This window comes from Bufo gargarizans, chromosome 2 (genome assembly GCF_014858855.1).
Source record: "Bufo gargarizans isolate SCDJY-AF-19 chromosome 2, ASM1485885v1, whole genome shotgun sequence".
Classification (NCBI taxonomy): domain Eukaryota; kingdom Metazoa; phylum Chordata; class Amphibia; order Anura; family Bufonidae; genus Bufo; species Bufo gargarizans.
In genome coordinates, this window is record NC_058081.1 from 38,839,421 (window position 1) to 38,854,178 (window position 14,758).

Here is a 14,758-nt window from a genome sequence, read left to right on the forward strand (position 1 = left end):
AATACCATATCTATATAGTCGTTTCGATCTTGAATAACAATATTGCCACCTTTATCGCTGGGTTTAATTATAATTCTATCATTCTTTTTTAGGTTTTCTAGGGCTTCCTGTTCTTGAATGTTTAGATTTGGTTCGATATGTTCCTTCCTCATCCGTAATGATTTAATGTCTTGCGTGACCAACTGTATAAAAGTCTCTATTTCTTGAAATTGTGTGAATTGTGGTGTAGTTTTTGATCTTGGTTTCAGCGTAGAGAAGGGGGGGTCAGGAATGATCTGATGACCTTCACTCTCCTTCTGTAATGCTTCCAACATTTCAACACATCTCCTTTCGTTCTCATATAATATACGTGCATCCTGTTCTTCTTTTTTATGTACTTTATGTAGGGCCAATTTTCGTGCGAAGAGGTTCATATCTTTAATCCAAAGGAATTTTTCGCATTGGGGGACTGGGGCAAAGGTAAGGCCCTTACTTAAAAGTAATTTTTCTGGCGATGTTAATGTGTAATTAGACAGATTAATAATTTGTTTTTCATCTGGTTCTTCATCTGGTATCCTTACAGCTATTTGCTGTATCCCCATTTCTCTCGGTCCCTCGGTTGAACCCCTGTTTGTCCTAAAAAAAGGGGGGCAATATTTGTGGTCTTCTCTCCCACATTGATTGGTGGAGGATGTGCCTGGGTAGATACTTGTGATGTTTGTGTTTGGAACATAGTCTGGCCTTGAGCTAGATTCCCAAAGGAAAAGGGTTGAGTAGATGCAGATGGATAGGGTAAGGTAGATATACCAATGGGATTGGTTGCTCTGGTGTTTACGTCTGTTATGCCCTGTTTTGCTATTACTCCCCTTGGGCATGATTGAGGTTGATCCCGTCTCTCAAGGGATAATTTTCTAGGGGGATATTGTCTTTTTTTAGTTTTGCGTTTAATGCCCGTGGGACGGTTCCCTTGTCCGGTGGAGCTATAGCCTGAGCCCTCTGTCCCAGAGGTTTCTGTTTCTGAGTTCTCCCTATGTGTCCTGCGTGGATTGCGGTTAATAATCCTATTCCTCCAGATATACACTCTGTTACTTTCAAAGTCAGTGCGATCTCTTAGGTACTTCACGTGTTTCCTTTCCTTTATTTTGTGTTGCAATGTTTCAATATTTTTCTTTATTTTTTGTTCAAGGTCAGGGAATTCTGGATGTAGCGCAACCTCCTGTATCTCTCTGATCTCCTTCTCAAGTTGTTGGTCCACTTTATTGAAAAAGCTTTTCTCGTATTCAGCCAGATATTTTAATAATCTGAGGGAGCACTCCATTAGGAGATCTTCCCATCCCTTAGTGAACTGGGTGTCCTCCAGATGTACGTTTGGTCTCAGAGGGATACGTAGTCCTCTATATACCATGCCCTGTTGGATATATGTTTCCAGACTTGCTATCTCCCACCACGACCGTATATGCTGACTACAGGTTTTATTTAGGTTCCTAAAGGCGATGTTAATATCCATTTGCCCTAATGGAATATGTGCATCCTTCGATGAAGCACTCGTGTTGACAGTAGCTCCATCCCCTGATGAAGCCACATCCAGTGGCGAAACATGTTGGGGGAGCTCTAGTTTAACTTTTAAATTAGGTGCGTGAGGGATACTTGTGTCTAAGCGGTGAGAACTTCAGACTGACCATAACTTGGACACGCTAGCGAAAAGAATCGCATCCAGAGTGACTTTAATAGGGCTTTATCCCAAAGCGATATACCAGGCCATCTTTGGACACTTTAGCGGCAGCGGCTGTATTTAAAGCGTCGCTAAGAGGGAATCATCCCCAAGCGACATATAAGACTATCCTCCACCTTGTCATATACGGAGAGACGTTTAGCAGGACTGCTAAAAGGAAATAAGGAGGCACTTATATGGGAATTATACCCTAATCCACTGCCGCTAGTATCCACATAGCACCTTTAAATTTTAAAAAGCACTTTTTCTTTTTCTTTTTTCTCCTGTTCTGTATTAGTTTTAATAAAAAGAAATAAACGCTACGCTTTATTTGACCAGAAACAGGAGCTTTGTAGCCTTCGGCTATCTGAACTATATCATTTCATAATATGATACCGGTGGCAGTATTTTGGGCTGCTCTGTAGTATTTGGTTCTGCTGTGGTGGTATTTTGTTCTGCACTACAGTATTTCTAGCTCTGCCTACTTGTGTTGCCCTGCCTTTTATCAGTTTGGACCCACCTACAACATGGGACCACTTTTAGGTTTTTTCCAGGGCCACTTTAAGTTCTCAGTCCGTCTATCGCGTAGTGTTTGTAAGAAGTGTGCAGCCAGCCAGTACCGCAGGGGCAACACATGAGGTGCACGGTGGACCGATGAGGGGCCAAATAACAACACAGTTCATCGGTTTACTCACGGTTAGCAGAAAGCCTCCCTGGGCTGGCAGCAGTGTTGAGGTGGACAGCACGAAATCCTCCGGGGCACGCTCTGTGATAGGGAAGCATCAGCCAAGATGGAGGTTGAGGTGCCCTTGATGTCAGGGGTGCTTAGGGTGCTTGTTGCGGCTGAGTCCCTTGATGGTATTTGTTGTGACGCCAGTACCGTTAATGGTGGTACAACCAATAGTGAGAATGAAGTAGACAGTGGTAGGATACAACTCACAACTTTTACTGATGTTGGTTCTAGTTGCAGTAGGTACATCAAACAGAATACAGTCTTTTGTTTAGAGGAATCCTGTTGATCCACTGTTAATAGGTTTGGCTGGGTTTGGTTTAGCTTAGCTTGAAGGTTCTGTATCAGTGTAATTTGGTGAGGTTGCCGGTGGCTTTAGTATCCTTCACCTGGATACCCAAAGGTCTTTTATGCCTGATTTGTGGCTTTTATCCTTTAGATTTTTAGTCTTTTCTTTCCTTTGTCCCTTTCTGGACTAGACTTTCATCTGAGCAGAAGTGCTAGATCTGCACTCTCTCAAACTCAGCAGCAGACTACTAATCACTGACCTGACCTGTCTAATCTCACTAACCTCTCCCACTAGGCCTGACCTAGGTATATATATGACCTGAGTACTATCCCCATCTAGTGGTGGGATGTATAAATTACACCAGACCAGCCTATGAACAGGGATACAACAGGTGTTGTAATACAAAATAACATGCAATATGATAATGCAGTTTTAAAGCTATTTTGCAGTTCCCACGTGTCCTGAGTGGGACGATGCAAGTGCAGTGGTGAAGTAGATCTGGCTGAGCTGGTTTGACCAGTTACCAGTACAGAGATACTGTACTTCATACTGGTGAGTGGCCATGTGACCCACTAAGTAGGAATCCAGGGGGCTGGCATAAGTACCCTTGGAATTCCCACCAAGGCAGTTGGTTTGCAGAGCTGGAGTGTCTCAGAGCCTGTCGGTGAGGGATAATGGACTAAGAACACACGTAACAGGTTTCACTGTTCACGGCATGTATTTCCCAAGGCTTTTGACATGGATATAATAACGTCTGGCTAGTACTTTTTTTATAAAATGTTGGATCATCCTTTTGTCTTTGCTAGTATAGCAGAGGAGAGCTGTTATAGAGCTGTCCGAGGGCAATATGGACGCCAGACATGCCAGAGAAGGAGTAGTGCTCCCTAAAAGAGAAGCTGGCTGTATGGCATTTCCGCCTCCGCTGCACCCCGAGTGTTGACTGTTGTGAAACGTCGACGTGGGGTACCTCCCTCTGCATGAAACTTGGTTTTGTTTATGGTCTATTGTGAGTAGAAAGAACTGTTATCTGCAAATTCCCCCCTGTGTGCTGCTCCCAAGGTACCTGTGGCCATATCTCGGTCTTACATAGCAACACATAGACAGCTTAGGAAGTTAGTACTTGTTGTCGTGAGGTACCACTTCCTATATCCATTTGTCCTTCCTCATACCGCCTCTTTGTCCTGAGCTCACTACTAAGTGTTGGCAGTGACACAGGCTGAAGAGCAAGACATTCAACGGAGGAGAGAACAGGCTTTAGTCTAGAGTAGATTGCACAGTCGGTATAAAGTAGGACATGGGCTATTAGAAGACTACGAGCAGGACATCTCTGGGACATTACAGCCCTGGGACATTCTCCTCTCTCGTTGACACCCTACACAGATCTCCTCATCATCATCGCCATACCTGTCAATTGGAATTAACTCTGCTGCTTCAGCACATCTTACCATGAAGGCTTGCCAGGTTCTGCTCGCACTGTTTACTGTTATACTGCTGAACCAAGGTAGGAAGAACAGGAGAGTAGCTCTGCTTGTAGGGTCGTCTGTTTACTGTAGGTATGCAGTGAGTAGTCCTAGAAAATGCTGATTGTTGTATAAGGGCATACATTCTTCCATATAAAGTTGAGTCAATTTAGAATATTTGTGTCTACTGTCTAATATCTATACATCTCTGCAGTGACCCAGAGGATCACTGCTAAAGAGTTAATTCCATGCTAATGCATTAGGGGGTCATTTATTAACCTGAAATACGTATTTCAGGTGCAGATTAAGTAGAAAATGGTCTAATTGTAAGTCAGCATGGAAGCTGGCTTACATTTAGAAGCGGTGCTGGATGCGCCGAAGTTATGGAGAGGCCGGTGCCTCTTCATAACTTTGGCAGATCACCCACTAGTGCAGGGGCTTTATTAAGACCGATGTCTAAAAACGCTGGTTCTAATAATTGACCCCCTAATGTTGTAATTTATTGCTAAAGTTCTCTTTATTGTGCACTGTCTATCCCTTATGGTTATATATGATTAACATCTAGTTAAATCTGGCAGTCTTATTCAGGTTGCTGGAGACAGGCTGGTCCTTTCCCACTAGCTTCTTAGAGTACAGAGTTTCTAGCCAGCAGTACTATACAGAAGACCTACTTTAGTGAACTCTAAAGTAGGCCCCAAAGAGAAGCCTCATCCTCGAAATCACCATTCCTGAGGCTGAAAGCTACCAGAGAACAAATTTTCCAAAAATTACTCCTACAAGAGAGAAAGTGCAGAATATCTACAGCTGGTAGGGAATCGTTAAGGTTGCTGGAAAGACAGTAAGGTAAGGCTCATTTATGGCAAAAGACTTTACTGCAAATAGAAAGGGTTAATTGCCTCCAGTACCCACCACACTTTGGAGATGGACTGGTGGATCTAAGATCTGCACCCCTCACACTGGGAATTGCAGAAAGTTCACCTCTACGGTTATTTGGGAAGATGACAAAGTGTACTTAGAGGGAGACTCACAGAGGCAAACTACTACTCCACTTATTGCATGCCCAGTCCAGGGAGCTCTAGAAGGGGAAGCATTAGCCACTGTGAGGACTACAACCACCCTCAATGTCACCACCAGTATTCCTATCCTCTCAAGCTCCACCCATCATCACACCTCTCCTGTGGGTCAGTGTGCTGCATTTCCATCATATGCAATTACTAGTTTTTGAGCACACCCACAACCCATGGGGTTTTCATTTAGTCCAATACAATGGCCAAAGTGATTTCACAAATTATTCATTTTGATTTGCCTAAATCAAACCACAAACCTCTTATTTCAAACTTAAGCCTAAATTCCACTCATATCTACTACTAAACCCACTGATATGTTATTTTGTTATATTCAACCATAATCAGTCAATCAACGCACATGTGAAGGAAAACCAGGTGGATGCACGGACATGCAGATCTGTATGGAGATAGAATAGATTTCACCATGAGATTTTATTAAAAGAAATAAAAGCTTTATTTAGACATCACCCTTAAAGGGGTTTTCCGGTTTGCATCAACATCCTTTAAAATAATCATTATGAAGTTTTTGTGATGTATTGATTTTACCTTTCTTACTCCTATCTTCAGTACTGGGCTGTGGTCACATGACCATGTCCATGCTGCTCTTTCTTACTTCCTGTGATGTTATGTCCATGGGTGTGTCAAAGCAGCAACAGGCACAGTGATGGGGGCGTGTCTATACAACTAGCTGGTTGGGCGGAGCTATAAACTAGCTAGGCATAGATGGGGCTGGATCTGTGCAGAGAAAGGAGAAGCACATCATTGGTTTTATTGGATGCAGGAACTGGAAGAGCTACATACAGGGTGGAAATAAACTGTAACATGCAAGGTATCGGGGCTAGTGATACGATCTTGTTTAAAAGATTAAATTATCAGCTATTAAAACAAGACCAAATTGAGGCCGTTGACACATACCTCTGACCTGCTCAAAACGTCTTGGGTCCAGCACCATGGCATATCGTCCTCATTTAAGTGCAGTGCATTCGTAAAGGCTTCAGACCCTGTCGCTTGTTTCAAATTTTATGTTGCAGCCTTAAGATAAAATAAAATAAAAAATGCAAGTTTTTTCACTATTGTTCTGTACTCAATTCCTCATAATGACAAAATAAAAACTGAATGTTTGAAATATTTGCTAATTTATTGAAAAACGAAAATCTCGCATTGACATGCTCTAAATATTCAGACCCTTTACTCAGGACTTAGTTGAAGCCCCTTTGGCAGTGATTACAGCCTCCAGTCTTCTTGGGTATTATGCTTCACGGTTTGCACACCTGGATTTGGGAATTTTCTCCCATCCTTATCTGCCGATCGTTTTAAGCTCTGTCAGGTTGGATAGAGACCGTTGGTGGACAGCCATTTTCAGGTCTCTCCAGAGATGTTCCATTGGGTTCAAATCAGGGCTCTGGCTCGGCCACTCAAGGACATTTCCAGAGTTGTCCCTAAGCCGCTCCTGTGTTGTCTTGGCTGTGTCCTTAGGGTCATTGTCTTGTTGGAATGTGAACCTTCAGCTGAGTCTGAGGTCCAGAGCACTCTGGATCAGGTTTTCATCACGAATATCTCTGTACTGTGCTCCATTAAGCCTTTCCCTCCACCCTGACCAGTCTCCCTGTCCCAACGGCTGAAAAACACCCCCACAGAATAATGCTGCCACCACCATGCTTCACTGTAGGGATGATATTGTGCAGGTGATGAGTAGTGCCTAGTTTCCTCCAGACATGACACTTAAAATTGAGGCCTAAAAATTAAATCTTGGTTTCATGAGAACAGAGAATCTTGTTTCTCACAGTCTTTTAGGTGCTTTTTTACAAACTCCTGGCGGGATTTCACTGATGAGCTTTTTTTCTGCTCATTCTGCTCTAAAGCCCAGATTGGTGGAGACTGCAGTGATGGTTGGCCTTCTGGAAGTTTCTACCATCTGCACACAGGATCTTTGAAGCTCAGCTCAGTGACCATTGGGATCTTGGTCACCTCTCTTACCAAGGTCCTTCCCCCCAATTACTTAGTTTGGAGGGGCTGTGTCGGCACGGTAGGTAGGGAAAAAACACACAGCAGGGGATTTAAATAGAGAATCGAGTCCCTGGATCAGAACCTGATAGGGATCTAGTGCCCCATTGTACCAGAACCCAGTAGCCCAGACATAGTCAGGCTGAGTAGTGACTCAGCCTACGTCATAGCGCACACCCCTAAAGCAAATGAAACACTAAATCTCCCCCAGTGTGCTTGCGCTGTGGGGTGAAACAGAGCGAGTGCTCCATTGCTATGGACGTGCTTGCGTTACCAGGGGACGAGGCTGGACAGGGCATCACGAAGGGCACGCCCTTGTAACCCCAGACCACAGCGCTGGAGCCCAGACAGGTAAGTTGGTGACAGACAGACAGCTCTAGGAAGAGTCCTGGGTGTTCCAAACTTTTTTGCCTCCATTGAATTTTTATTTAAGTGTGCAACAGTCTTTCAAAATCTTGTCCAATCAACTGAATTTACCACCAGTGGACTCCAAATGCCCTGTAGTAACATCTCAAAGATGAGTCTTAGCAAAGGCTCTGAATACTTATGTCCTTATGAAATTTTTGTTTTTCCATTTTTATAAATTTGCAAAAATTTCAATAATACTGTTTTTGCTTTCTCATTATGGGATACTTAGTGCAGATGGTTGGGGGAAAACATTTATTTTTAGCACTTAGCACAAGGCCGCAACATAACAAAATGTAAAAAGAGTGAAAGGGTCTGAAGACTTTCTGAATGCATTGTATGGTGTGCTGTATTTATGCACGTCACCTCTGCTGGCCAATCAGTGCCCTCAAAAATGTCTACACATCTCCATGAACATGGCCTATTCTGATCTTCAAGAGGCAGAGACTGTTTTTCATTTTTTGGGGGGAGGAGAAGTAGTAGTATTTTAAATGGAACCATTTTGGAGTACATAAAATGCACTGAAATTATTATTGTTTTATGTTTTAACATAAAGAACTAATTATAAAGGGAAAAGGCCTTTTTTAAAGGGAGTCTGTCACCTCCATATGGCCATATACAGTGCTTACATGGCTCCGTAGCACACCTATACAGGATTGTAATTGTACCTCGCAAGTGACCAGGGGCGGCGTTCAGTGAGTAGGTGCCCAGGCTGCTCTGCCTTCTTTTCACTTTACTCCTCCCCAGTCTCTGCCTTTGCCCGCCCTCCAAGTCTCTTGCCTCATCGATAGGTCCGGACTTGAGGGCGGGCAAAGGCAGAGACTGGGGAGGAGTAAAGTGAAAAGAAGGCAGAGCAGCCTGGGCACTTGCGAGTGCTCATTTGCATATGAATTCAACTTCGTTTTTCCTGCTGGTGCAATTCTAAAGACAAAGGTACCATTACAATCCTGTATAGGTGTGCTACAGAGCCATGTAAGCACTGTATATGGCCATATGGAGGTGACAGACTCCCTTTAAGCTTAATTTGATTTATTTTTATATTTTTTAGTCTAATGAGTTAAATTGATGGGATCTGAGTAATCTCCAATCTGGGCAGTTGCGTCAGGAGCCGGATATGTGTATCAGCTCCTGCTAATGACCTCGTGGGTACAGGGGCAGTGATATACCTGTCATAGGGTTTTAAGGAGCAAACATACAATGGCAGTTCATGGATGTTCGACACTACTCTGTCTGGTTGAAAAGGAAAGTCCCACACTACGTATCCACAGTCTCTGCAAAGATCATGAATAACCAAGACTAGGTAGTAGTCACACTATATCCCTTACCCACCAGGACCTGGGTACTGTGATCACTAGGCCTTCACCATCCAACACATTGTATAGCTAGATTAACAATATATGTCACCTGGGAGGGAAAATTCTCCAGGGACTCCAGTTATTCCATCATATATTGTTGACTTGTGACTTGTGATTTTCTTTTGCAGTGAGGTCCCAGGACACGTTGGAGTTCGGAGCCACAAGTTCTGAGATGTTCGTCCCATTTGGAGAGGCCGTGTGGCTAAACTGCTCTACTCCCAAACCTGATCAAACAATCTATGAAAGCAGATTATACAAGAATCAGACCAAGAGGGGGCCCAACTGGTTGGCAGTGCAAGTGATTGTCCGTGACTGGGAGAACTCAACGTGTGTCTGCATGCTTGACACTAGAAATGACATTTTTACAAGTCATACAATAGTCATGGCATATGGTAAGCAGTATATTATATAGTATATCAAAAGCTACAACCAGGGTAATTTTTGTTAAAGGGTATGTCCACTTATTTTTTTATTTTATTAGAAGGGCTCTCTAGTAACAAGCAGAATGCAAAGTGTCCCACTGCTAGGACCTACAGTGACCAGATGTATTCTGCAAGGGAACCACCGCAGGAGAAATTAGGCATTACACATGTTGAGTCCTCCAGAGTCAGAGACAGTTTTTGTAGCTGATCTCTGCTCTGGTTAATAGAGGGGTTTTTTTTGGGTTAGGAATTGGTAACTAGCAACTTTTTAAATTTTAAGACATTGGGCCCAGTATCATGGTTTCATGAGTGCGCTCCCCTCACAAAGATATTAGATGTCATAAGGGTATATTCAGATACAGCATTCTAGAGAAATCACAGTGTACTGCCGTGACTGCTTTTGTAAAACTCTAGCAAATCCTCAACATGAGCACTAAAGTCAATATACCCTAAAATATGTTTACCTATTTATTGACATTAATGAGGCATGATTAGATTCACTGGTGTTTTTTATGTAGTCTACCAATCTCCCCCATGTATTGTCCCTGCTGCTGCTAATTGTACAGTGTGCCATAACTGCCATGAACTGTGCCTGCTGATGTTTATTATATAGTAAGCCATACCCATATGAACCGTATCTGCTGCATATAATATAGTGTGCCATACCCCTCTATGGACTGTAACTGCTGCTGCCTATTATACAGTGTGTAACTCCCAATGATCTGTGCCGGCTGCTAATGCTGTTTTTTTATAGTATAGGTGGACTGACACCCTCCCATCCATGGCAGACCGCAATCATCATTAGAAGGTCATACAAATCAAATGATCCTAAGGAGGAGGGTCACAGGTTTGAGCTTGGACCCACTCGGAGAACTCCTGGTACACCATTGGACCATGCTAACATTGGGACTATGTGTATATTCAGTGTATGTATGGGGGCTGGAAACTTTCCAACTGCACACACTGTATGGAGTTTACAAATTCTGTGTGGACAAAGCCTCCACCACATGCTTTATAATGGAGTTCTACATATCATCCATAACGGACTAAATGCCCTTCTTCCCCACCAGTGATATGCTTGCCAACATTGCTGAGGGCGAAGGGCCTTCAATCAGCTGTGGGATGTGGAGAGAGAACTCCCTTAATACAAGACCACATCCCAACTCTGTGTAGTGACGGTACCGTAATTAGGTGCAATCTGACTCTCTTCCTGACACTTTTCCTCGGCAATCACCACTGAAAGCACTTGTTTGCTGTGCTGTGGATCGGGAGCTGGAACGATAATAACACTACTACTGATTGGCTTCTTAAGCCTCTGGATGGAAGCTAAAGTATTCCATTCACCGGCAGCAAACAGAAAGCTTGGGAATGGAAATAAAACCAAATAATGTCTCTCTATATTAATATAGTAACATGAATATACCTGTGATGTTGTTGCAGCTCTGCCTTCCGACATCACTATAGACCTGCAGACAGAGCTACAGGAAGGAAACGAATATATGATCAACTGTACGGTTCATGAAGTTGCTCCTTTGGAGTATCTTACCATATACATCAGCAGAGGAGGGGATGTCATTGGTAGCAAATCATATGAAGGACCACACGTGGTGAACAGAAGGACTGTGAGTCACTTACATACATTCACAGCTCATCTCAGTGACAACCTTATGAAGTTCTCCTGTGAGGCCATCCTACAACTTGGGTCAGAGCTCCACACAGTCAAGTCAACGGAGATAACCGTACAGACCTATAGTAAGTTGGATCACCTGTCTGAATGTAAATTATGGGCCACAGTCCTCATTTGTAGGGGACAACATTTTTAAGGATTTCAAGAATTATCAACGGGGGAGCTCACTATTTCTGGTCCCCACTAAATTTATCATGTGCTGTATACAGGTACATCACCTCTGTCAGCCAGTAGGTGTGTTCAAGAATGGAATGGTTACGTCAGCTTCAAGATAGGTATTTAAAAATATTTTCAGATTTGTAAGACTGTGGCCTATTTTGGCCTTCAGGATGTGGAGACTTTTTTTTTGGGGGGGGGAGTTGCATTTCGCCTCCGGACCGCCTAACGCAGGATCGCGGAGGCGGCTGTCTGAGGCAGAGTCACGCATCTATGCGTCATCTCGCGAGACGCAAGATGGCGCTCACAGCCGGCCCGCACATGCGCATCGTGGGCCGGCAAAAGTTAAAGGAGTGTTACATCATCAGCCTGCCAGCCAATGATCATCGCTGGCAGGCTGATGATTTTTTAAAAAACAAATCACAAGCCATTTAACACCTTATATTTATAAATATAACGTGTTAAATGGCTTCTCTGCTCCTCTGCTGGTTCTTTTGGTCGGTTGGTTCCAGCAGAGGAGCACAGATCACAGTGAGTACACACTTAGCCCCCAGATCACCTCCCATCACCCCCAATTAACCCCTTGATCGCCCCTGTCAATCACCTAGTGAAAGGGAAAAAAGTGATCAGTGTAAACTGTCACATTTTTTTTTCACTGGTATTGTCTGATAGTTTTAGGATAGTTTAGGCCCCTTTGTTAGGTAGTTAGCGATCGTTTAGCGCCCAGGCCACCACACCGCAGTCACTGATTCGCTGATTAGCGTATCGCTAATCAGCATTTGTACTTTTATAGTATCTTTAAGTGATCAAAACTGATCACAGTCAGATCTATAATAGTATTAGTGTCACCTTAGCTCGCCCTCCACCCAAAACGCAGTGTTTGCCCGATCAGGCTTGATCGGTCGCCCACACGTGCGTTCACCCACGCCCGCCCCGCCGCAGTGACAAAAAATATAGATTTTTTTTATCACTGCACAATCACTTTACAAGCGCTGCGGCGATAAAAAAAAATCAGTTTTGATCTTTTTTATCAATCGCAGCGGCTTCCGGTACTTCGCTAGCCTGCCATTTGTAAGAAAGGCTTGCTTTTTTTCTTGGGTAGTCTCAGGGAATACCCCTAAATTTAGTTGCCCAAATGTCAAACAAGGGGTATTCTTCTGAAGAGGCCTACAGGCTTCTGACCCAGTCGGATGAGTAATGGGAACCCTCATCTGACGAATCCAGCAGGTCAGAATATGAACCTGTAGAAAACAGTGGCAGTCTGACCCAAAGTTCGGACGAGGAGGCTGAGGTCCCTGATAGCACCAGGCGTACCCGGCCCCGTGTCGCTAGACCACAGGTTGCGCAGGATCCACTTCAAGGGCAGCAGAGTGGGGCTGGCGCTGTCGGATTACGTGGTGAGGCATACACCAGCAGCGCAGCCCACCCTGGACCTAGTAGCAGCACTGCCGTACAACATGGTGAAGTGGCGAGCACCAGAAGGGCAGTTGAAGCTGGTACGGTGGCACGTGCAATAGTTACCCCATCGCAGCCACTGCACAGACAGGCCCGTAGAGCCCCTAGAGTCCCTGGGGTGCTGGCAAACCCTGATTGGCAGTCCCCAACTTCAGCCGCACCATTAGTTCCCCCTTTCACCGTCCAGTCTGTAGTTCGGGTTGAGACAGCTCAGATCGGATTTTTTGAGCTGTTCTTGACTGCAGAGCTCTTGGACTTAGTCGTGGCAGAAACAAATCGGTATGCCACTCAATTTATAGCCGCCAACCCGGGAAGCTATTATGCCCAGCCTTTCCGGTGGAAACCCGTCCAAGTTTCCGAATTAAAAACATTTCTGGGCCTTCTCCTCAACATGGGTCTAACCAAAAAGCATGAATTGCGGTCATATTGGTCCACGAACCCAATTCATCACATGCCCATGTTCTCTGCTGCCATGTCCAGGGCACGATTTGAGGCCATCCTGCACTTTAGCGACAACACCACCTCCCATCCCAGAGGCCATCCAGCTTTTGACCGGCTCCACAAAATTCGGCCCCTTATAGACCACTTCAACAACAAATTTGCAGATTTGTATATCCCTGAGCAAAACATCTGCGTAGACGAGTCCCTTATACATTTTACCGGGCGCCTTGGCTTCAAACAATACATCCCAAGCAAGCGCGCCCGGTATGGGGTCAAATTGTATAAGCTCTGTGAAAGGGCCACAGGCTATACCCACAAATTTCGGATCTATGAGAGTAAAGATCAGACCCTGGAGCCGGTCGGTTGTCCTGACTACCTGGGGAGCAGTGGGAAGACAATCTGGGACTTGGTGTCACCCTTATTTGGCAAGGGGTACCATCTTTATGTGGACAATTTTTACACAAGTGTGCCCTGCTTCAGGCATTTGTTCCTAGAACAGATTGGCTGCTGTGGCACCGCGCGACCTAGTCGCCGGGGCTTCCCCCAACGGCTCGTTACCACCCAAGAGGGGAGAGGGCTGCCTTGTGTAATGAAGAACTGCTCGCGGTGAAATGGAGAGACAAGCATGACGTTTACATGCTCTCCTCCATTCACGCAGACACGACAATACAAATTGAACGAGCAACCAGTGTCATTGAAAAGCCCCTCTGTGTCCACGACTATAATTCGCTTATGGGAGGGGTAGACTTCAATGACCAGATGTTGGCTCCTTACTTAGTTTCCCGACGCACCAGAAACTGGTATAAGAAGGTGTCTGTATATTTAATTCAATTGGCTGTTTATAATAGTTTTGTTCTCTACAGTAAGGCTGGGAGAACAGGATCCTTCCTTAAATTTCAGGAAGAGATCATCGAGAACCTCCTGTATCCAGGAGGTTTCGTGGCCCCATCCACCAGTGTAGTGAGCCGTCTACACGAGCGTCATTTCCCCAATGTAGTTGCTGGTACCTCAACCCAACCGTCACCCCGAAAAAGATGTCGTGTCTGTAGCAGGAGTGAAATAAGGCGTGACACACGCTATTTCTGTCCTGACTGCCCTGACCACCCTGCCCTATGCAGGGGAGTGTTTCCGGAAGTACCACACACAGGTACACTTAGCATAGGGATTGCATCTCACAGGACAGGCACACAGGGCTATTAGGGCCCATTCACACAGAGCTGCTGCAAACCTCTCCTTTCACCTGGGACAAAGTGCATAATGTACTTCGCCACATCTTTGGGCGATTTGCGCTTCGCACATTGTCCCATGGGGAAGGAGAGGTTTGTCCTATAAAGGTAAAAAAATAAAAAATAAAAAATCACCAGTAAGCAAAAAAGTTAACGTTCTGTTCAAAAAAAGTTAAATAAAGTTTATATGTTCCGTTCAAATGTTATTATAAAGTTAATAAATTTATTGCGTTGCTGCCTGTTTTATTTTTTTATTATTTTTTTTTTATTTATTTTTTACCTTCCAGGTGGACCAACCGATCGACTAGCTGCAGCACTGATGTGCATTCTGACAGAAGCATAGTGCTGCTGTCAGAGTACACAAAAGTCGG

General features: G+C 44.4%; 1 protein-coding gene across 6 annotated transcripts in view; it reads left to right on the forward strand.

The window, feature by feature from the left end:
* The first annotated feature begins 340 nt into the window (after positions 1-340).
* Positions 341-14,758, forward strand: part of LOC122927178 (intercellular adhesion molecule 5-like) — a 39,134-nt gene continuing 24,716 nt past the window's right edge. For 5 of the 6 annotated variants that reach the window (XM_044278784.1, XM_044278786.1, XM_044278787.1 and 2 more), the window contains exons 1-3: positions 3,917-4,210; positions 9,129-9,392; positions 10,863-11,174. In XM_044278784.1, coding sequence (XP_044134719.1) covers positions 4,156-4,210; positions 9,129-9,392; positions 10,863-11,174 — 631 coding nt within the window. In that variant the 5' untranslated portion in view covers positions 3,917-4,155. Of the gene's footprint in view, positions 460-3,916; positions 4,211-9,128; positions 9,393-10,862; positions 11,175-14,758 lie in introns of those variants that run through there. The other variant, XM_044278789.1, reaches the window with a different exon arrangement.